General features: G+C 41.2%; 1 protein-coding gene across 2 annotated transcripts in view; it reads left to right on the forward strand.

Moving 5' to 3' along the window:
- AMBRA1 (autophagy and beclin 1 regulator 1) overlaps positions 1 to 24,050 on the forward strand; it is a 119,208-nt gene that overhangs the window by 78,485 nt on the left and 16,673 nt on the right. For both annotated transcript variants that reach the window (XM_027705594.1, XM_027705604.1), the window contains one exon: positions 11,000 to 11,139. In XM_027705594.1, coding sequence (XP_027561395.1) covers positions 11,000 to 11,139 — 140 coding nt within the window. The remainder of the gene's footprint in view (positions 1 to 10,999; positions 11,140 to 24,050) is intronic.

Consider the following 24,050-nt stretch of genomic DNA (forward strand, 5'->3'; position numbering starts at 1 on the left):
CCTGCCTGCCTGCCTTCCTGCCTGCCTGCCTTCCTGCCTGCCTGCCTCCCTCCTTCCCAATTTGCAAGCGATGAACTGGGAGAGTAGAGCTGGCAGTGTGACCTCTGTCATTGCAAAAGTGTGACAACCTGCTGAATGAAATACAATGATTATTTCTGTTTCAAATTAACTCTTCCTCCAAATTCTTGACTAGCAGTCTGTGGAATGCAGGTTTCTGTTCCTCAGAGAGTTTTTTCCATCTTGCTATTGAAATAGAGGTTTTGAAGATGCAGCTTTTGTTACATGAAACTCTAATACATTAAATGTACTAGAAATTCATTGGCTGTTGGTGTAGTTTTTGGAGAGAAACATTCTCTCTGAGAATTACAGAACTTTTGGATTGTACTAAGGAGCATGTTGGTCATACAAGTGTGCATTGTCTGTATGCATCTTGCTCCTAATATTTCAGACATTGAATAGGATTCTACAGGTCAGGACTTTCCTGGTTTGACAGTTATGAATTGTGCTCAGAAGTAGAGTAGAAGTCATCAAATATGGTAGCTGTGAGCTAGAGGTTCATGCTCCTTCTGTTTGCTCCCTTCAGATTGGCCTGCTTTGCATTTCAGGTGGAACCCTTGCTTTGCTAAAGAATGATTTTCAAACTTCAGTCTGAAAAACAAAAACTCTCTGGTAGTGTTGGCTTTTAACAAAAGTGGTATGCATAAGCTTCATTTTTTTTGTTGCTCATGTTTTGTGTTTTTGCAAACCTAGCTAACATTTCTGATATTTATCTGTAGCTGGACAGTACCAAGAAGGAATTGCTTTTAGCAGATCTCTAACTTGGGGGTGGTACAGGTAGCAGTGGTATTGGGTATTGTCTGCAGTTTGAATTTCAGAGATGGGAAGCTTGGAGACAGGACTCCAAAAACCAAGTAAGGATAAATTTTGTAGCCTATTTTGAAAGCATGGGTGGAACTTGTCTCTAAATAAAGAGTGTTTTTAAGCTGCATTCTGAATTCCATATGTTTTCAAGCATATACAGAGGTTAAGGAACTTAAAAGAACATGAAATTAGAATCTCATTTGGAGCTGAAGGCCCTTAGAAACATAGAAGTGTAAGGATCATATTGCCCTGGATCTGTTAGCAGTGGATATTAGTGAGAAAGGCAGCCAGAAGGTAGTTTTATTTCTGGCTTTCACAAATTCGGATGCCCTTGCAGTGTTTAATGTTTTTCATTTTACCCAGAGGAAGCTAACTCTGAAATATCAGAAAAACATGATTACTGTAATCCAAATTAAAATAAAACTTGGAAGGGTGCTTTTAAGTTGAAGATACAAAAAGTGATGTAGGCGATAGAAAAATTTGATTGACGTGAAGCTGAAGAGCAAATCACACAATTTGTGAGGATAAGGTGACTTAACCAAGCCCAATCTCAAATACTGCATTGTGCTTTGAATGTGGAAGAAAATTCAGACTGTGGAGATCCAGAATTAGCTTTTGACAAGACTGCCGCTATTTTGGAAACATCCCGATTAAGTGATGGGTCAGTAGCCTGAATGGAACAGAATATGTGTACATTTCCATTGTAAACAGATGGAGAATTCCAAATACCACAGGAAGAAAGGCCCAAAGCAGAAAGACTCAGAGTTTTAGCACAAAGCCAAGCTTTTTTAAAGCTTATTAACTCTTAATGCACAAAATATGTGAGAAGTTGCACAATTTTACTGAGTGCTGTTGCATTCTGAGCTTCATGCAAGCGTCAGCAAAATGTGTCCAATGTGGTCTGCGATGGTCACTCATTGACTCTCTGGGTGAACTATGTGTGCTCCTGCAGCCATAAGCAAAGGGGCTTTAAGCTTGAAAGCATATGGCCCTGCACATTTGCTTCACTGGGACGCACCCTTGTAATGCGAAAAGAAAATTGGTTAGGACAATATGTGGAGATGGCTTACTGCAACGTTACCTCCAGTGGAAAAGTTCATATGAACTAGTATACTTTTGAAAACAAGAATAGTTTGCAAGAAAGTAAGTATATTGAAAGAAGCATGTGTTGGTGTGGACCCTTGGGTCTCCTTTTAAGAGAAATTTGACATCTTCAGGTCAACAGGGTGAGCCCTTGATGACTTGAAGTAGAACCATAAATAATATATCCAATTACTGCCCAAAGAAATTTTTCACTGTTGGCAGAAGTTGAACCAGGTCGATGTTTTTTTAGACTGCCAAAAGGCAAAGCGAAGTCACATGCTGCAGGTACTTACTTGTTGATACTAGGAAGAGGACATGGGGACAGAACCCTTCTCTAACTGATATGGGAAATCCCTCCTTTTAATACAAAAAGGAGCATCGTTGTCTGGTTGAGACCAAATAGTGTATATGCTCTGTGTATCGGCAGATTCTGTCAGGTATCTTTAGGAAAACAAACCCATGTTGGTAAGCACTGCTTATGTAGGGTGCTGTAAGAAAGAGCTCTATTCAACATCACCGGAAAATGCAGCACCACCTCAGGGGTGCAGTTGGCATGAAGATTTTCACAGGTGTGCACATTTGAGCATGGATGCAGGAATAGTATGTTGTAAGAGTTAGTTAAATTGCTGTCTTGACCTGATCAGCTGTGTCTGCATAAAGCCTGCTAAGACAGAACTTACAAGAAACTGTAAAAACTTAAAACTCGTTAGGATTCCTTCATAAAATATTGTGTTAATATCTCATGAGATTGTTAAACATGGGAACAGTGTCAGTTTTAACAAGCTGATGTGAAGAAAAGGCAAATGACATTCCTTCAGGATGTTTTTACTTTGTGGGATGTGAAACTGAGAGCCAAGACATTTTGTTTAATACAAGGTCCAATATTTGGAGACCAGAGCTCTTGCAGTTCAGGTAAGGCCTTGAACCCATTTGCCCCATAGTAGCTACTGTTAACTTTGGTGCAGTTGGGTACGTAGTTCTAACTAGGTATAAGAAATAATGGCCAAGATAGTTCCACATCTGAGATTATTTATGTGCAGTCATCTTGCCCAAGGAAGTTAGGGGGAAGGGAGTCAAAATGAATTATTACCAATTTGCATTAAACTGTCCATGGGCTGAGAAGAGGTTTACAATTTCATGAAGACTTTTTTCAGTACTTCTTCCTACCATCTTCCTTGAATTACATTTAAGCCAACTCTTTCTTCCAGTATTTATTCCTTACAGACATGCAGACATCTGGATGACAGCCTCTTTTCACCTAGATGAGGATGCATGTAGCTCTGTCGTCGACATATTGTTGACATTTGATCTTGTATGCCATTCTATTGAGGCTCAGCAGACGGAGAACAGTGTAATGGCAGCTGTGTTCAAATCCTTTGCTCTTGTCTTTAGATTTCTAACATATTGTAGATGTTGCTGTTACAGTCTCAGCATGACATTTAGTGAGGAATTCACGAATACTGCTTTTGGTTTGCAGTCTGACTCAAGGGCAAAAATGAAGAAGTCTGTCATTCCTTTTGCCAGAGAAGTGACCATATCTTTATTAGATTGATCTAGCATTTGGAGCTGCTGGTGATTTTTGCAAGAGAGCAGTAGCTGGGGGCACAGTCCTGTTTGCACAGTTCAGTTCACTTGTGCATCTGCACTAAATATGTGTGTGTGTGTGTGTGTGTGTATATCTCCACACACATACACACATCTATCTTCTGTCACTCCAACACCTCCAAACAGGCATTCCTGTTTCTCTCCTTTCCTCTGTTCCAATCACACACATATGCAAATCAAAGGATAATTGCTTTGTTTAGCAATGTCTTGCTTACTCAGCCTAGGGTTCAGATTTGGGTTTGGACCAGTCCCCTGAAGGGTTTTTTGGAGCTATTACTCTGGTTTTGCAGCCTTTGGGGGACAGTAAAATAATGAGCTACTTCACTGCAAGTGTATTATTTTCCTGAATGAGAGCTTTGTTACTTGAGATGATCCATTTCTTTATAAGACCTCATTCTTTTTAATGTTTTAAAGATTCCCACTAGTTATTTTTAAATGTAGTAGTTGCATGGAAGGCTCGTGAAATAAAGGACCAGCTGATAATGCGAAGAGCTTGCGTAAAGAAAGAAAGGATTAGGTATGCTTCAGTGAGACTTCTCTGACTTTGAAATATCAGCAATAAATTAGATGACCAAGTATGATCAGGAAGAACCAACAATGTTTCACCTTTGCAGAAAGTTTCTCAGTCCATCCAACAAATTTCTGGTGCTGACCTGTTTTAGGAATTGTATCAACTATCCACAGTTAAGGTTTCAGTTGTTGCTGAAAAATAAGAGTTAATTCCCATTTAATTCACTGTGGCTCAGAAAGCAAAGCTAGGGTTTTCTGCACTCACAACAGGTGCAGGGAAAGGCAGAAAGAGGTTTGTTGTATTGGTGAAGACTGAAGAAAAATGTTATGTATAATCCTATTGCGTCTGGGGAAGATAAATGGAGTTGAAAGAAATTTTATTTGTGCTGAGCATTGGATGATAAAATCCATTTGAGGATAAGACTGACAAATCCAAAAAGATAAGTGCATTATTTTTCACTTCTTCCACTTTAGCAGAGAAGATGTAATGGAAGGACGTGTATGTTGTTAGCAGAAATCAGCTGCGGGGGAGGGGTTGAGCAGCACAGACCAACCTGCCTAATGAGGGGAGATGGTAGCAAAAAAAGAAAATTTTTTCTCCTGTCTGATCATGGGAAATGCATGCCTTCTTCTTTGTATCTGCATATAGGTATGGAAGCAGACTCCTTGCAAACAAAGGGGAGACTTGCTATGTTTCAAAATTATGCTATATGTTGTCTTATGAATAAATATACTGAACCATCAGTGTTATCCCAAGGAGTTTTTGTTTTGCTTTGCATTCAAGACCCTCTGCTTTAGACAAGCTAGACTTGAAATTTGCTATAGAGGCTGTTTGTGGCAGTGCAAGTCTTAAGCCTGAATTTCATCAGATTTTGTGAAATTTGTTAATAGAAGGCAAAATAAAGAATGTAATCTAAGGAAAAAAGTGTACTGTTAATTATTAAGGAGATCAGCTTAGAATATTTGGTTTTTATTATACTTCTGGGCCTTAAAAAGCCACAGACTTGTCTAAGTTAGTTGAAGGCATAACAGAAGTCAGTGATGCAGGTGGCTTCCTGGCAGCTAAGTAAAAGACACACCAAGTGGAGTGGTGGATGCTTTATAGAAACTTATCTGATACCTCGGTGTCAGAGGTGAACTAGTTAACACATTGACTTTGAAAAAAGTGCACCAGGTAAGATATTTCAGTGGCAACACACTGGGAGGAGGAAAAAAAAAGGTAGTTAATTGATTTTAATTCTGTTCAGTCTTGATAAGGTGCTTGAAATCAAAAACAATGAAGTCAAACTTGCTTTGCTTATGCCTCCATGCTGTCATTGCACCTTATCTGCTGCTCTGGCAAATACAACTGCAGTTCATAGTTTTCTGTTATCATGCTCTTTGAGTAGTTTCAAACTGTGCCTAGGCCTTGCTCATAGGTGTACTTTCAGTGAACTTAATACAGTGTTGTGGATTGGCCATGCTTTTAGGACTGCATCTGTGACATATTTCACGTAGCTTAGTTTGCTAAAGCATGAGGTACCTGTGCTGGCCAGAGTCTCAGGGATAGCCGCAGTTATGTTGGCAAAGCTGTGCAGCCTCTGCAATTACTGTGGTGGTATAACTGGTATCCATATGAAGAGCACTTTGTTTACCAGCATAAACTTTGCATCTGTGTAGGTGTGAAGTACAAATGTTGGCTGCCAGTACAGCTATATCCATCCAGCAGCGATCAATGCTCCTTTCTGAAGATATTTTTCTGCAACTCAGGTCAGAGTAGCTATGAAACTGTGTATTTTACCAGTCTGCACAGTAAGAGGTTTCTACTGGGTTTAGGTATTTCTTTTCCTGTATGTTTTCATGGTCTATCAGCCTCTGGTGACAGTGTCGATTCACTTGAAATTAATAATTACATTTTAGGCTGGAGATTAAAAACCCACCTTATCTGCTCCAGCCTTTCCTCTCCCTTTACCTGTTGTCAGGATGGAGCTTCATGGATGACAAGATCTCTCCATGTAAACGAGACAACAGCTGCACCCCCTCCCCAAGCAGTCTTTATCAAGGCTGATCTAACAGCCAACTTACTGCTTGGGCCAAGCAAAGGTAATGGCTTGAAATTTATTGGCATCTTGAAAGGTGATGCATCTAGTTGAGAGCAGAAGTGTTTCTATTGAATTTAAAAAGATAAAAAGCAAGAGTTCCTGCTGAGTTTTCCTGCCTGCTTGTGCCAGAATTTTCTCCTCCAGCTTCAAAACATGTTTTTTTCTTTCTTGAGTGTCAGAGATAAGTAAGGTCCCGCTCTGCCAAAGAAGTAGTATTCAGCACTCCCCTGCTTTTCATTGCTCTCTTAGAGGTGGGAAGGCCTTGAGCAAAGAGGCAGCTGTGCAGATGATGTGATGCCTCCGCTTTGGCCAGGCATGGTGCTGCTTGGATCAGGCGAGCAGTGCAGCACTGTTGCCAACTGGCAGTAGGCTTGGGGTAGCCTGCTGCTACTTTGATGACTGACAGGATCCTGGTGATTGCCCTGTCCAGCTTTTTAGTGTTGCCACTTCCTAGAAATGGAGGGGAGACGTGGAATTTGAAGAGTGTTATTAAATTGCAGCAGCTTTGGGACAAAGTGAGAGGGGAAGACAGAAGCAATAGGTCAATAACTAGGGCTTAGCAGAGGCTTTTAGCAAAAAGTTTTCTTACTCCTCCGGGGTAGGTATAAATTAACTGTCTAGCTCTGTGCTTATATGTTGTGCTCTGGGCCCCTTCTTCCCCTGTAAGTACACAGCAGCTTGACAGCAAGGAAGAGATCTTCAGGAAAGATTCCTTGAGGCTGTTGATTGTCATGCAGCCTCTCCTGGCACTCTGCCATAAGTAAATACCTAAGTTGGTGGCTGTGACAGGTGATACAGTACTGATGTGACAGCACTGACAAGTTGGAGGAGAAGCAACAGCAGTGGGCCTGAGGTGGCCTTTGCACTCCACATGTAGCTTGTTTGCTGAATAATTTTAGGGCCTAATTTTTTTCTTTTCTTCATGCCTTACAGCCTTGCTTTCTCTGAGCCATCTTTTCCCCTGCTGAAATCAGCGTTGAAGAAGTGGCTGTAAAGTGATGAAATGAGCTTTGGGGAGTTCAGTGCATGATGTACATGCTCATTTCTGTTCAGAGAGTATAGGAAAGGCACACTAAAAAGATAAGTAGTTGCTTCTAGTGCAGCCTTTGAAAATAGAGACATAAATTACTCAACCAAATCTTTCCCCACACTTCATGATTACAGGGATGTAGAATAGAAACAAGCAACTGTTTCTTTTGTGAGCACTGCTTTCCCTTGGTATGAGTCTTCTTTTATATGGAAGCTTAGCTACCTAGACAGTTTTGGTTTTTCTAGAGGAAGACTTTTTATCTTGCTGTCATCCCCTGCACTCAAGGAGAGAATGAGTCCCTGAAATGACAGAAGACTGCTGGAATCTCCTGTGAAGTGTGGGGAGATCAACCAGAGAAAGGATTTTCTACAAGCACAGGTCAAGCAGGTGTTCTGTGTAATTCGGGCTGGGTCATGTGGCCCTAAAGGGAAGGAGTAGGACCTGTTGTGTGTACTGAAATGACATTTGTATGTTAATGCTGTTGCTGTTGCTATACATACATTGCCTGTTTGGGCTTAAGCTTCCACAGGGATGTTCTGAAGCTCCCACTCCTCAGACTTCACAGTGTTTGTAGTTAGAGAAACATACCTTTCAAAACTCTATTTCAGAACAGCATCTGCAAATAAAGGCAGCTGCCAACTTTGTAAAATGCTGAATCACCACATCTAAAGGTGTGGCTACGTATTATTGAATTAGTAGTGCAGAGATGCTAAGAACGAGTTTGACATTGGTTGTGGTGAAGAGCATGGAAGCTTACTGTGACTGATGATAGTGATTATGGGCTGGTAAAGTGGATGCAATATGAAATTCCTCCTAAATGAAACTGCCATACTATTGTAAATAAGCTCTCTTGAAGCTATGAGAGTGTGGTGAGCACCTTAAAGATCAGTGGACTTTTGCATCAGTGTTTCTAAACTGATTCCTGAACCCTTGGCCATCAACATGGCTGTTACACATGGCCTGCAACCAATCTGTGGGCCAGCCCTAATGAAAAGAAACTGTTGAATTATCAACTTTATGCATTTGTCTTGTTAATTTTAAGAGTGCATGAGTGTTGGCAGCAGTCTCTTGACCTGGAAGCTGGAGAATTGTGTTAGTGTAGGATTCCTCGAGTAACCTGACTATTATTCCTAGAAGTTTAGAGTTATAAAGGACAAACAGTTCACTGGCAAAGAGGTGTGGTCACTCTGTGGTATCTTTTCAGGCTGGCTACTTTGGTTGAAATATCTTAGTAGCTCTTTATAAGATTTAACAATGGAAAAAAAAAGACTAAAAAAAGGTCCAAAAGGAATTAGCTATGAAGAACAGTGCTTCTGACAGAGTTCTGACCTTCTTTGAAGAGAGGGACCTGCCGATGTTAAAGGAACTTTAATTTTTTCTTCCACTCTGTGGATAGAGTAGGGGGTCTTGCTAATGGATGCAATTGCAAGAGACAGTCTGTATGACTGCATCAGATTGATTAGCTGGGTCCTGGTTACTGCTGCGAGTGGTGATTATGCCAGTACAGCTGCTCTCTCCTTTTATGTACTAATTACTACACGCACGGATGTCATCACCCTTAACACTGCATGGAGTTGTCCCATTAGCGTGGGAGTGGGAAGCAGCAGGGGAGGGGAGCTCTTCAGCATGACAAGCTGTTTAGAATTGAATGGAATGGAGTGGAACGATGAAGCAACTGACGCAGAATTTTAAAGCCATCTTGTCTTTGAGATTCAGCCCTCAGCCAACACTTGCAGGTTGTGAGAACCAGACTCATGTTCTTGGGGGGGAGCACTTTCCGTGGGGTGCTGCTTACTGCAAAGCACCTGGGTGTTCAGCTGTAGCCAGCAAGTCTCCTGCCTTGGCATGGCTGGTTACAGAGCATGTAGGACAACAGCTATATAAGCTGACCTGCCCCTGGAGAGGAGCTTGTGGGTAGCCCAGGAAGGTGGCTTCTGGAACTGTGGTACCTTGCAAAGTCATTCTCAGGAGAAATTGTTTGTTTCTGACTTGCCAAAGAAGGATATGATGGAAGGCCCTTGCAGTTCTTAAGATATTTAGAATGCTTATTTTACAAATTTATGCTCCTAGCTCTGGGGGACCCCTCCCTTTCCCCTCCTCTTTCCTCCTCCTCCAAATCCAGCCTTCCCATCTCAGAGTGCACCATAATCTCCATGGTAACAGGTGCTACCATCCTACATCTGATTTCCCCCCCCCTTCTTCCTTTGCCCTTCCCTCCTCGATTCCCCAGCAAGCAAGGTGCATGTGTGTGAGTTAATGGGACAGACATGGCAGAGATGAGTGAGAGCTAGATAAACCTCTAAGGACCTGTTCCTTCCATCCAAACACTGAGCTTCTCTGAATACACTAACTGCTGAGTGATAGCCAGGGCAAAGAGTGACCAGCTTCTGTCATAGAGAAATCTGTAAGGACATTTTCTCCTCTAATGTGGCCTCCTCAGAGGAGCCAATTAAATGTATTACTGGTGATGGTAAATAATGTATCTCTATTGTTTTGCTCTGACTTACTTTGTTTGCATTCCAGTGATCAGGATGAAGGTTCTGGGTAGTATCAGAGGACACATAGTTAAATGGTCTCTGACTCAGACATCTCAAATTGTCAAACAGACAAGATGTGCAGTGGGCACTAGAGCTACAGAGAAAAACAGTCCCAGGTTGTTATGCTAGCTGATGAGTCCCATCCTAATGGATTCTAATTATTACTTCAGGCCACCTCAGCAGTGCGGTAGTGGTTGATCTGCATTCCTGTCAACCTTTATACTGTTGTTCCAGCACACCTTCATTCCCTTCCCTGCTTCCTGGTTCAGCACCATCCCTGTTTATGGGGAGTCTGGAAGAAAGGTTTTGGGATGATTGGATGCTTTCCCATCAGAAAAATCTAATGAAAACATGTCTTTCAGCTTGGACTTATCCCACTGAAAATCTAGATTCAAAGTTTGTGTTACTTGCAGTGATTACAGATTTAAATACAAGCTACATTTCTGCAGAAATTCTGTTAACAATTTGGTCTTGTAAATGCCAAGGTAGGTCTTTAGTCCTACCCTTCTGAAGCCCTGCTAGCCCAATACACTGAAGCCGCTTGTCCCTGCCTATTCCTGGTAGCCAAACTGACTCATTGCTGCTTTTTCCATTTCCCATTCTTTGCTTTTATGATTTCCATGTGGTTTTAGGCCAAATGGACTGTTGTCATATACCCAGTTCTGGTTGCTGTATGGCAGGGTATAGGAAAGCACTGCTGTACAAAAGGCATTAGCTTCTTGGAGTAGGAGCACTACACTTAAGAAACCAAGCTAGAGCAGACCTTCGTGTGCACAGGGTTTTCACTCACCTGCCTTAATGCAGCGTTTGGCAAGCACTGGCTTGCAGCCATGCTAACTACCTGCAGTCTTAGCAACTCTTCAGCTTCTTACCTTTCTGCAGATAGAATGGATGGTGTTGGAAGCCGACCTGAACTGAGTCACTTGTTACTTATGTACTTGTGTTATTCTCATAGTGACTATACAACTTGTCCCCATTACTTTGTTTAATTAGTTTGAATAAAAGAACCGTACAGCCCACTGAGTGACATGCATGTTCTCCTGGGGACAGAACTACTTCTGCTTCACAGCTGTGTACCAGTCAGTCTATTAAATATTTAAGGGCACACGCATGTGCATTTCTAGCAGCTGCTTACTCTCACTGTTGAATTAGTGGTTTCTTGCAACATCCTGTATAGTGACAAGTCTCCGTGGCCATCTGTGCTGCTGCAGGCTGATTTCACATTTGTTTGAGGCTCCTTGCCTCTCCTGCCTTGTATTGTCCTGTCAAGTAATCTCCTGTTATTGTTTCAGAGAGTTTTCAACGTTCTGTACCCAATGCCTGCCGACCAGAGAAGACATGTCAGCATAAACTCTGCTCGCTGGCTGCCTGAGCCAGGCCTGGGATTGGCATATGGCACCAACAAAGGGGACCTGGTGATTTGCCGACCCGAGTAAGTGCTTGCTTTATGTAGAGACATTACATGGAGATGTAACTACTTTGGTCATTCTATTCTCAGGGCAGTGGGGATAACATGGCTTTTCACTGCCTGGGACATGGTGCTTGAGGGGCCCAAAAATCCCAATTCCTAATACTTCTTTTGGATTACCACAGTGTTTACCTAAGTCTCTTACAATAAGTGTTTGTTTTGCTGATTATAAACTTCAGAGGCTGTTTGAAGTGCATCTCATTAGCTCATTTTATTTTCCATGTCTTTCTAGAATTTCAAGATCCTTTATTTCTTATATGCCTAGTGCGGTGTCTTTCAGTCTCTTTGGATTTATGGTCTCCTGAAAGTTTCCAGTGACTGCAAATGTGAGCTGTAACTAATATACTTGCTTTCCTCAGCTTTAAAGAACCTTTTGAAGTTCACCAACAGACAGAAAGCTGCTGACTTGGAGTTATCAAGTACTTGTTACAGTGTTCAAGCATGAGATTCTATGATCTGCAAAGACTTTTGTCATGACTATGAGCAAGTCAGTCAGTTATTTTGGTGTCCTCTCTAAAAGCCCAGTGATGTGACATGTAGACTTCAGTCTTTTATTTATAAAGAGCTGCGAAGGGTCTAACTGTCCCTTTGTAAGCTTACAATTAAACACAAGCTAATTTAGATGTGGTGTGACACAGATGACCGAGTGAGCAGTGAAACATACTGCTTTCAGTTTTCTTGGGGAGTCTCTGCATCATGTTTTGTTAAGACCCTTTTTTCTATTATATTGTCAAGTGTACTTTTGGAGCTATGTTTCTTTTATGCTGCAGGAACACTTCACCGATTTCTCTGCTTCAGTTATTTCCTGGTACTGAACTACCTTGGTATTTTTTTGGGTTATACTTCACATGTTGAAGTTCCTTGTAACTTAAAAGCTGGCAGCTAGAAACTTGCAGCACTGCTGGTGATTGTATGACTTGCATGTGTGCTCCCATCTGTTGTGCATGACATCGGGCATGTGGTGCTTGAGGAGAGTCATATGGTCAGTGTAGAACCACTGCCTTAAATCAGAATAAATATATACAATTGTTAATAGTGACTAATTCAATACAGCCTTCTGGTGAAATCTGTGATTGGAATTCAGATTGGATCGGTTTCTGTAGTACAAGATGCCAGCGCTTTTCAAACAGCCCTCTTGTTCTCTTGAACATAATCTTTCATCAAGGCCTTATTTATACATGAAGTTCTACAAGATATTGTTATGGAAAAAGCTATAATCACTCTCTTCCAGGATAAGTGGCTTTCTTTAAGAACAGTTGCCATACTTTCTAAGAAGAATTATTCAGGAATAATGGCTCTCTTCTTCTTGAACTTGAAAGCTATTCTAAGTTATTATATATTCTAAGTATAGAGAAGTCATAAGAACCCAGGAGGGTGGATTCTTTGATTGGATGCTGTGGAATCTAGCTTGGTCTGGCTGTCCTGGCTTTACATTCCCCACATTAGATTTCCATTCCAGTGCTTGTGGTACCCCAAAGCTGAGTGGCATGTCTCTTGGCACTTCACTAAATACCCAACAGGAACACTTTCATGGTATCTTATGGGAGCACTACCAGTCCTTCTGCAGCATCTCTGTGAAACCTTCTTAGCTCAGCATGTTTCTAGGGCACTCTTCTGTCCCAGCAACTTTATTATAATTATGCCCAATTCCAACAAAAAATAGACCTATTGTATGTAAACGTGAAACAAGGTGGCTGTATAAGTGAGAGATTTATGGGTGGTTTGACAGAAGTGCTTCAACAGATTTCCTGCTGATGGATTGGAGTGATTGATGCTTCTGGTGATTATTGTAAATGTCACAAGGACTAGTTGGTTCTTTTTGGAGCAGAACACCTGATGAGTTCTGTTCTTGACTGCACCATTTTATAGACCAACAACAGGCAAGAGCAACTTGTAAACCTCAGCATGAAGGTGTAGATACTCACCGAGCTGTATAATTTGCATTGAGACACTAACATCACAACACACGAGTGAGACTCTATCAGAGCAGAAGTGGCTTGCAGCTGTGGTGTCTGTCTCAAACCTACTTGAGAGATTCTCAGAGAAAGGATAATGCCTGACGTGTGGATGCCATCTCAGTAGTTCTTGGCTTAATAAACTTGGTTTGAGATTGGCATGTCTGTTGACTTTAACTTGAGGAGTGAGGGGAAAAAGATGAAAAATATTTATGTAGTTACCATACAAAGTAATATAGAGGAAGAGAAATATTAAATAAAGGATTCAGCAATTGATAGAGTACTGTATGGAGGATAGCCCAGCAAACAGCAGGTATCAAGAAAACACTGTACTGCTGAAACCCCCCCAGCTGTTCTAATTTATCAAAGAAAACTGTGGTCAGTAGCAAACAACAGAGATGATTATAATTCCCTGGGTCTTTATTCCTATATACAATGGAGGCGTTTGAAACCAAGTACTACAGGAATCACATAAACAGATTGAAATAGCAGCTGTTCCTCAAAGACAGGATTTAAATGAGTAGACTGGAAGTACAAGCTGACCAAAAAAAAAAAGCATAACTTCAGGCTCCATGGTCTCATGATGAGGGGCTATGCAAGCAGTCCTTCCAGAGTTCTAAAGAAACATTAGTTAAAACTAAATGTTTTGGCCTGTATTGCTAAGTTGGTGTAGCTCTGATGGCATGTTTTCTTGCAGATGGAAATGGGAAAGGTCAGGTTATCTTGACAGTCCATAATTTGAACTCGGTACACAGATGAAGTCCTGGCTAAAGGAAAGAATACAACATGATTTACATCTGTACTCTGCCACAAAAGAGGCCGTTGACGGGCTTCCTTAAAGAACTTGTTCTGGAACCGGTTAATTAATACTATTTACTCTAGTGACCTGTAAGGGTGCACTAAATAAATTTGCTGATGTGACAGTAGCTTTCTCACTGCAGAGAAAAATCAAAGTATTGCACAAGAATTGAATTGCCGTGAAAGTGACTGGAGTTATAGAAATGAGAACTTAATGGTACAAAGTACACTTAGTGACTAATGAAACTGAGCTCAGCAGTTAAAATGATGGAGGAGGAGAAAGACCCAAGGTTTTAGTTGATTGTAGGTGATTAAGCCATCAATACATGAGAGAAAGAAAAAATTTAGTTCTGAGATGAGATACAAGACACTTAACAGCAGAGATAGCAAAATATCAGTAGTGCTGTAGAAGAAACTAGATACATAAACTGGAACAGTTTAAAATTCACCTTTGAACTGGCACAGGAATTAAGAGCAGCAGATAGTAGGGTCAGGGGAGCATTTTTATGTAAGAAAACCTGTAGCTTGGGGTCTTCAGCAGGGCTAAAAAGGAGAGATAAGGAGGGAGTTATATAGCCTTCAAAAAATATCCAAGAAAAGAGAACTATTTAAATGTATATCACAGAACAGGTGAGCTTGACCATTGGAAATCATCTAGTCCAATCCCCTGCTCAAGCAGGGTCCCCTACAGTGTATAACTCAGGATTGTGACCAGATGGCTTTTTAAAATCTCTAGGAAAGAAGACTCTACAATTGCTCTGAGCAACCTGTTCCAGTGCTCAGTCACCTGGACAGTAAAGTTCTTCCTCACGTTTAGGTGGAACTTCTTGTGTTCCAGTGTCTGCCCATTGCTTCTAGTCCTGTTGCTCAGCACCAGCAAGAAGAGGCTGGCTCCATCTTCTTGACACCCTCTCTTCAGTCCCCTAATCATCTCTGTAGCCCTCCACTGGACTCACTCCAGGAACTCCATGTGTCTCTCATACTGACAAACCCAGAACTGGACACAGTATTCCATGTGAGGCCTCACCAGGGCTGAGTAGAGGGGTAGATCACCTCCCCTGACCTACTGGCAATGCTCTTCCTAATGCACCCCAGCATACCATTGGCCTTCTTGGCACAGGGTCACACTGCTGGTTCACGGACAGCTTGTTGTCCACCAGGACCCCCATGTCCTCCTCCACAGACATGCTTTCCAGCAGGTTGGCCCCCAGCCTCCCCAAGTGTAGGACCCCGCATTTGCCTTTGTTGAATTTTGGAAGGTTCCTCTCTGCCCATCTCTCCAACCTGTTGAGGTGCTTCTGAATAGCAGACAGCACTCTGAGGTATTGGCCGCTTCTCACAGCTTTGTGTTATCAGTGAACTTGCTGTGGAGGCTCTCTGCTCCTTCATCCAAGTCACTGATAAATAATTTAAACAATATTGGGCCCCCTATCAACCCCTAGGGGGCTCCACTAGTTACAGGCTTCCAGCGAGACCCTGTGCCACTGATCACAACCCTTTGAGACTTGCCATTCAGCCACTTCTCAATCCATCTCTCTGTCCACTCATCCAGCTTGTGCTTCCTGAGTTTGCCTGTGAGGGTGTCATGGGAGACAGTGTCACAAGTCACGCTAAAGTCCATGTAGACAACATCCACTGCTCTCCCCTTGTCTATGCAACCAGCTGTCCCATTGTAGAAGGCAATCAGGTTGGTTAAGCATGATTTCCCTTTGGTGAATCCATGCCAACTATTCATGGTCACCTGTATATATGAACATATTTCAGCCATCATGCAGGTGAGCATATTACCTGGCTGTTTTGATAGTAGGATAGTGGGACTAGCAGTTTGGAAAAAAATATATGTATACACTTCTTGTTAGAGAACAAAGAGGCACAAATTGACTACGACTAGGTTGTAACTGTGAAGTAAAATGGCAACCAGGTGATTTCTGCAATAGCCTATATGTTGGCTGGGTGGATGCAGAAGACTCAGCTGTTTGGTGATGCAGCTCAGCTTGCAGAGACAAGTGTATGACTTGAATACTTGTGACTGATGGTGGGACCTAACTGCTGAGCCATGAGGCAGTTTTTGGTGTTTTAAACCGAAGGTCCACATCTAAACTTGTGTTGACAAGTTGGCTCTCAGAGCTGTTGTGCTATAGGGTAGTGAGGTGGTGACAGCAGTGTTCGTCCACACTTGGAAATGCACCTAATGGGCCTGAAAGAAGCCTGTAAAAGACTGGAATTCATGAGCAGTACAGTAGCTGTGAGGATGGAATAAATGTTTTTATTAGCCCAAGATACAACCCCTGCCAGGGTTGCATTCTGGTGAGTAAAGGAAAGAAAGGACATTGTGTACCCACTTCCTTAGATTTTAGGGTGACAGTCAGCTTACTAAATTGTGCTATTGAAAAGCATCATTTTTTTTACTGTGCTTTTTATGTGATCAAGTTGGAAGGAACTTTTAATATAACATCAGGAATGTTCCTCCTTTCCCAAACTCTCAAAGGCTAACCAACTTACATTGTGTACTAATATGTTATTTCTCACATGTAATATTAGATGCAGACTTGTATTGAAAATGAAAACCCAAAGATCCCAGTCATCACTGAATAAATACTATTCTGACTACGGATAACAAATAGCAAAGGTGGCAGAGCTGGTGTTCAACAGTGTCTGCCCATCCTTCATATGTTAATTTCTTTTTTTTTTTTGTGGTTTCACTTGCTTGCAAATAAACAAGCTATCCATTTGAGAGCAGATCTCTGTAACCTGTAAAAACTATCTGTACTTTTCCTGCTGAATCTATGTCTTTGAGGAAAGAACCCAGGGGACTGGGTTCCTGCAGCTTTTAAAAACAACTTCATCTGCAAATGACCAACAGGACAAACAATTTACTTGTCACAAGTGTGATCTTGGAGCTGGAACAACAGGACTCAGATCTGTGGTTCTCAGGCAAGTCCTGCTGATAGGAGAGTTTTGGCTCAGATGTGACCAAACAGGTTGAAATCTTTATGAGGTTCTGACAGCCTTTTCCTTTTTCGAGGGTCCTGTAGCTCAGGATTACGAACTGGTAGACTTGCATACATATTAGATCACGAATTTCCTGTCTGCTTGCGCACGGTTGCACATTACCATGTATGTGGTAGTCTGTGCTTTTTGGATGTGAGTGGGTGTTCAGTCCAGAAGCATGGTATTGAAAGGCTTTGAGGCTGCCATGTTTTAAAGGGTGGGCACCACTGAGCTAAATCAAGATGCTGAATTGATAACACTGGTGTTCCCTGGAAGAGCCACATCACATGAAAACAGGAACCCCTTTAGGCACACCACTTGAGGTAGTGGATACAAATAGAAGGTCTGGAGGTCTGTCACAGGAGGTGGTACAGAGCAGTGTGAATTCCCCCCACTCCTCTGTTGTCCTGCTGCACACTGACTTTTTTGCATGGTTGCTAATGCATTTTTAGCCTCCTCAGGGCTGCTTTTCCCTTACCTGATGTCCTTTGTAACTGTGACCAGTCATAATCTTCACTGAAGTGTTGTACATCTTTCTTGACTCTGCATACTCCAAGGTTTGATTCAGTTCCTGAATCTTTGGGTTTTGCAGCGTGGAATCAAATCCACAGTGTCTGTCTTGTCCAGTAGAAACACCTCTACTGAATTAAAAAGGATTTTGATTCTTAGTGCTCATTACCTTTCTTACCCTGGGACATTCCAAAAAGAGTTTTCCCATTCAGAAAAAACCCTGGTGGGGCATCTCAAACATTAATTGCCTTGTAGAACAGGTGAGACCAAAGTGGTGAGGAGCAGACTGCATGCTGCTTATTGCCTTTAGCTGACTTCACTTGTGGAGAACTGCCATGGAAGAAAGGCAGGGGGTCCAAGTATCAGTTGTTTGTCATTTCATCTTGAGTGTCCCCTTCGCCATTCTCAGGAGCATATTCTGGGAGGGCTCAGTGCTCACATGCTTTTGAAAATACGAATCCAAAAACCTCAGTGCTCTGAGAAAACAGTTTCAAAACCAAGCTCTCAAAGCACCTTCTCTAAGGCTAGCTTTGTAATGCAGTCATCCACAAGAGAGGAAGGATTTTTTCAGCAGTCAGAGCCTCTGGTAGTGGAATTCAAATACCCCTGAAGATGCATCTGGTTCAGAGGCAGCATCCCTTAGATTTCTCTCATTGGGAAGTAGGTGTGGAGAGTCTCAGACTGATTCAGTGTGCATATTCGATGTGCATATTTTAATTCTTTGTGGTGAGATCTGCCTCTAACGTGAAATTATTCCAGGAAAATTCTCTTTACAATAAATTCCTATGCTTTGCAAGGGATCATTGCATTTATCTGTCCATGCCAATCTGTTATTTTTTTTTCTCTGAGAATTGCATATCCTCCCATCTACTGATGGGGACAATGTGTCTGCATCTAGTTATCAACACTGGTAAGGAGACGGTAATCTGTCCAGCTGCCTGGTGCATCATGTCTCTCTGCTGGCTGGCTCCATTCCTCAGGTTCTTCAGCCTCTAGCCATGATGCCCCCAGCAGCATAAGCCCTGCTACATCGTTTACCTCTTAAGAATAGCTTCTGGAGGATGGAGTAAACAAGGAGACAGAAGGAGGAGCTGTCTTCCTTCATGTGTAACAGGGGGATGTTAGCAACCCTGCACAGGGAATGTTCTCACAACTGTTAACTGAGGTGGCTAGAGATACTAGTTATGTCCAAGTACTCCCTGCATATGGCAGCATCTGCACAATGGCCTTTGACCATGGCCAAGAAAATGAATGCATGTCCTGGAATTTTGCCACCTGTTAACCACAAGATACATTGAATTTCCTAAATGAGGGTAAAAGATGATTTTGATTGATAAAAGGACTGAAAAGGAGGGAAGATGGCCAATTTTGCACTATAGATGCATCCTGAAAGCTTATGTTTGGATTTTGTTATTAAGTGAATTATTCCAAATTGTGCAGAGAAGCTTAGGTAACCATTGCAGTTGCAAGAGAAGTGGAGTGGTAACATGAAAGCTTGAAACAGTGTTTCCATTCTGATACTGTTTTTTATTCCATTTCTATTTCTGTTTCTGTATGTAAATTTGATATCCAGGATGATTGATGGAAGTTGCCCTCATAAAATTCCACTTAATATGTCTACGAATCCTAGAGGTAAATTTTGAGAGCTGCTTTAAGTCTTCACTTATTAGCAAGTTTATTTCCCTCACCCAATTCTTCAAGATATGCTGTAGCACTGACTGCTTGGAGACATTTATTTTCCACCATGAGAAAGGGAACTTGGTACCGAGCTCTGTGTTAAAGAAACATAACCTGCAACTTACCGGATTGTGTACTATGTCACTGGGCTTCTGCAGGTCCTTAGTAGTTCCCAGACTGGGTAGCAATCTAAGAGTTCAGCCATGTGCTGTAAAAACAAGTGCTTCATTTATATCTATTCAGATCACACGTGCTGCCTTTTCTTCCTTTACTTTTTTTTAATTCTGTCTTCAAAAGCAGTTAAATTTCATGCAAGCAATTATTTGACTTAACTGCCAACTGCATGTGGATCACTCTTTCACTGTTTTAATATATCTTCTTTTTTCTATTTGTTATATTACTCTCTTTAAGGATAAAAGTTACACTTAGAAGACAGTAATTGTCAATTTAAGTATGGCTTTCTTTCTGATGAATGCTGCTAAGTTGACTTTTTTGGCCTTTTGTCATTTCCTAATTTTTTTGTAATGTATTAAAAAATAGGTATGAATGGCTCAAAAAAGTTAACTTTTAAAAAATTTTCTTAATGAGTGCAACTAGCTGCTATGTCTGGCTTAGTTTCTTATTCCCTAATTGCATAAGTACCCTTGGATATTTTATGAGTGGAGACTTCAGAGAAGAAAATTCGGTATCTCTACCACTTTGAATCATCATTGATTTTTGTCCTTAGCCTCACTAATGAATAGACCTTTTTTCATTCTAATACCATTTTCCTCATGTTTATTTTAAGAATGTCTTTTCCCTCTTTTGCGACACAAGTCCATCCTGCTTTTTTATAACCTTTCTTTTCTCCTCGGGTCTATACTAGACCTTCCTTGTTCCCTTATTTACTTCCTTGGCTCTCCAATAAGATTTTCTTTAATTTTCCAGTCTTTGATCTGTATTATTTAGGGAGTTTTATTTGTTGTCCCTTATGTCTGGTTTTTTTCCAGCAGGACTCCAGTGAATCCAGCTAGCAAATAAAACAACCATTTTTTCTTCGTTTTCTTTCCCTTTTTTAAATCCTCAAACTCTCTGGTTCTGTAAATGGTCTTAATGTCTACAAACTGTGAGTAATTGAAGTAATAATTGTGGATTTGGATTTCTTGATGATTTTTTTTCTTTTTTTTTTCCTTTTCTTTGGAGCAGGTTTCCCTTGTGTGCTACACAGAATACTTTTTAGTTGGCTGATTTCAAAGCTGCTGAAGATTAAAAATATAAAACTTGGCTTTCCCTGTGGATCTCACTGAGATTAGACCAAACCAAAATCTTGGTTCTGGAACTTGGCAACTTTATGTGCGCACATACCAATGTTCTATTAAAAATAAGTGTTTGCTATGCTTACTGATTTTAAACATTTATTTTTAAGTTGATTTCTCCCATTCTAAATGCATTTTCCTGAGTTTGTTTGTTGGTATAAGATCTACAAAACAAGCCTAGATTGAAATTGCCTTTGAATTAATGTCAATGTTAGTTTCTGCTAAAACACTAATGAAAATTCAGAGATGACTAAGAGTGACTTTGGCTCTCAATACTTGTACAGTTTAAAATGTTTAAGGCCTTAGAAGACTTAAGCAATTTGCACTCACCCAAAGACTCCTAACATCCTAAATTGTCTAAGCCCTTGGAAGAGCCGCCAGATCATGAACAGCTTAAGATATTCTGAGGGTTCAAAGCTGATTTAGAGTACAACCTACCTAGAATCACTTTAAGCAGTTAACAGGCCTTTAGGTTTTTACAGGACTTAAACAAGTTATCCATCTTTAGAGCTCAGTTTATGGTAATAGCAAGTTGAATTGTTCTTGTTTAAAGAACTTTAAGCTCTGTGTTCTGGAATCTGTTATTTACCTTCCAGATACCTGCTGCTTGTTGTGGTTGGAGCCAAATAGTGAGGGATACTATGGAATATGGGCAAGATTGAGTGAAAAGAAAATCAGTAGAAATTCAGGAAGTTCTTATTTGGTCTACATCTGCTTTGTTTATTCCAGCCTAATCGGCCTAGGTGGTGTGGGGTTTTTTCTCATAAACATGCCTCTTTTTTTTTTTTTAATTGTGCTGCAACTACTATGTAATACACTGTATTATGATACACAAAAATCTTGCTGGAAATCTTACTGGTATTGTAGGAGTAAACTTAACTCTGGGTCTTCCTTGCGCCAGTGTTTTGTCCATCTGTTTTCAATAGCACATTAATTCAAATATTTTGCATTTAACGATAGCTGCAATATGCCCCCTCCAACTTGGGATATAGCTCTTTTAAATGTCAAAGTAGCTGGTGTCTATTTACAACATCAGTAGCCCTGGAGTCGCATTCATGTCTAAGGAGGTTCCCCTTGTTCTGTCAGATACAAGTTACAACTTCCTATGTCACGCTCTATGTAAACACAGTATGTTTGCATGACAGTAGAGTAAGAATGTTCTGGGAGAACCTGCTTTAAAAAACTGTTGTGGTATTTCAGTAGAAGAAAGAAAACTGTCTGTGAGGGACTTGGCTTGTCCTTATTCTCAACACAGGTTTTGCTGTGTAGCTTTGCGTTCCATTAAGGGCAGCACTCTCAACCTCAATATTTATACTTGGGTCCCAAGATAATCAAACGTTCACACTATCATACTAAACTCTTCTCTTTCTGCCCTGTCATTGCCTTGGTGCTTAATTTCCATTTGACACGCCTGTTGAATGTATTGGAAGACTGATTCTTAATTTGAGACATTTTCCTATGGATTATAGGACAAATTCCTCTTAGTGCTTTCTGTTGGTATGTCATCCATTTCAACTCATTTTATGAGTCTGCTCATGTTCTACATGCAATCTGTAGGTAGGTTACAAATGCTGACTCCTAGAAATCACTTGGTTTTTACCGTAGTGACCCTGTGGATCAGAAGAAACTATTCTGTTTGAATTCTTCCTACTGTGTTAATCTCTAGTCTCTTTCTCTTCTCTCTCTGAGGTATCTAACAGCTTAGCTGACTGATGACTCTCTCCTTATCTGATATCACACTTTTGCCCAGGCAAGATGGCTGTTAGGTGTGTGCATTTTATCTAAATCCTATCCACTGGTCACAAGATCATGGATTGGATCCAGCTTTAGTTGCCCACTCTTGGGCAGGACAAACTCATGCATAATCATGATGTTGAGATGGAAGAGCTACTGAATTAGCTTCTGGTGCCACCAGCTTTGTAAGACTGACCTCATATAAATGGTGTGAGTTTGAATACATCTTCAAAAATCCCAGTATTTAGCCTAGCAGGCAGGACTGCACAATCAAATGAACAGGACCAGTCATCTCGCAAAGTGTTCTGAGTTGAGTTGCCATCCTCCCTGAAGCAGGCATACAGCTACCAGCTGCACCAAGCTGCTTGCTCTCCTGCTTCTGCAGCACCTTTGACAATTCAAGTCGGTGTCAGGATATGTTTCTGCATGGTTGTTGGTTTTCATGCAGGCAATGCTTGCAGGATTCTGGAAAATTAGTGGTCTATATCAGTATAGGGAGTAAAAATGCATCTGCTGCTAGATGCACCACTCATCTGAACATGATAAATAGGATAATTTCATACATCACTTAAATGTCTGTGGTTGTAAATCGTAAACTGTAGATCTTGTGTTCTCTGTATTCCTATACTCCATCTCGTGTTCTTCCACTGACTAGTTATACATGGGCTGTACTCCAAGGGTATGATCTGAAATAGGCTGGTGCCAGTGAAGCTGCCACCTCTTCTTGGTCAAAGGGAATTACTACCTAGCAGAGCAACTCCAGAAACCCTGTTTGCTGGTTCCATACAGTTTGCACTGCAGCCAATTTTCACTTGGATTTGTCTCTGCACGTGGTTCATCGCCTGCACAGAAAGCTAAATATTTATGAAGTAGGGCGTTAGAAATTATTGTTTTCCTATCCAGGCAGCTGCTGGGAGTGCCAAACTTCGCCTTGTACTGACAATACCGTTGCCTAGCTAATCATGGGAGCCAGGGATGGGCTTGCTGTGCTGATCATCACAAGCTGGCAGAAAAGATAATGAGCTGCTGACAAGGATGCATCTGGAATCTGGCCAGCATTGCACTGCATTGCATGAGATACTGTGTGCTGCTTCTTCCTTTCCAAACCAGGACAATAGATTCCTGTTCCTTAGCATAGTGTCACCTTGCTCTCTGTAGCTCACTCTATTCCCTTGATACAGTTTGAATGCTTTAAAAATGACAAGTTTACACAAAGGAAAGCAAGCACATTTGGGAAATTCAAATCCTTTATAAACTAATCTGGTTTTGTATGCTTGCATTTAGTAATTTTGAATGGACAGTATATTTGAGAAGTCAGCTTTAAGAATGAATTTCTTTTGTGGAGAAAGCGAACTTGGCAGCATGAAAATCAGATGCGCTGCATGTTGTCACTGTGCAGCTAGTCTTCTCTGTGTTGAACTTGCCACAGTCTTCATTCTAGTGATGAAGTTGTGATGATATTTTTAGATGGGATTGCAGGCAGCAATGTCTTAATCAAAATTTAGTTCAGTACAATAGCAAACAAGTGGGCTGCTGTTGGGCCTTTCCATGTGGCAGGATTTGAAGGAGGAGAGCAGTGCATTTGCTCATTGCTGCTGCCTTCTTTAGTACTGGAGATGTTTTAAGTGAAAAGGTAGTAAGTGCTATTTATGCCTTCCTGGACATGGATATGCTACTTGCAAATCATGGGTTGTTTTGTCTTGCCACCATGCTCCTGAGCTGTGTTGTTATGGTGGAGTTGGGGAACTTTTGTCCTAATCCCTCCTCTCTTCAACTCCCAGTTTTGGATATGTCAGTTGGGGGATTACCCAGATGTCCAAGTCAGTTTGTGCTGACCTGTGCTTTGTCGATTTACTTTTCAAATACTGGTTAAGCCAATGCAGTAAATTGTATTTGAGCTTTCTTGTAATTTATG

This window comes from Neopelma chrysocephalum, unplaced genomic scaffold (genome assembly GCF_003984885.1).
Source record: "Neopelma chrysocephalum unplaced genomic scaffold, ASM398488v2 Primary Assembly neopelma1_24, whole genome shotgun sequence".
Lineage (NCBI taxonomy): Eukaryota > Metazoa > Chordata > Aves > Passeriformes > Pipridae > Neopelma > Neopelma chrysocephalum.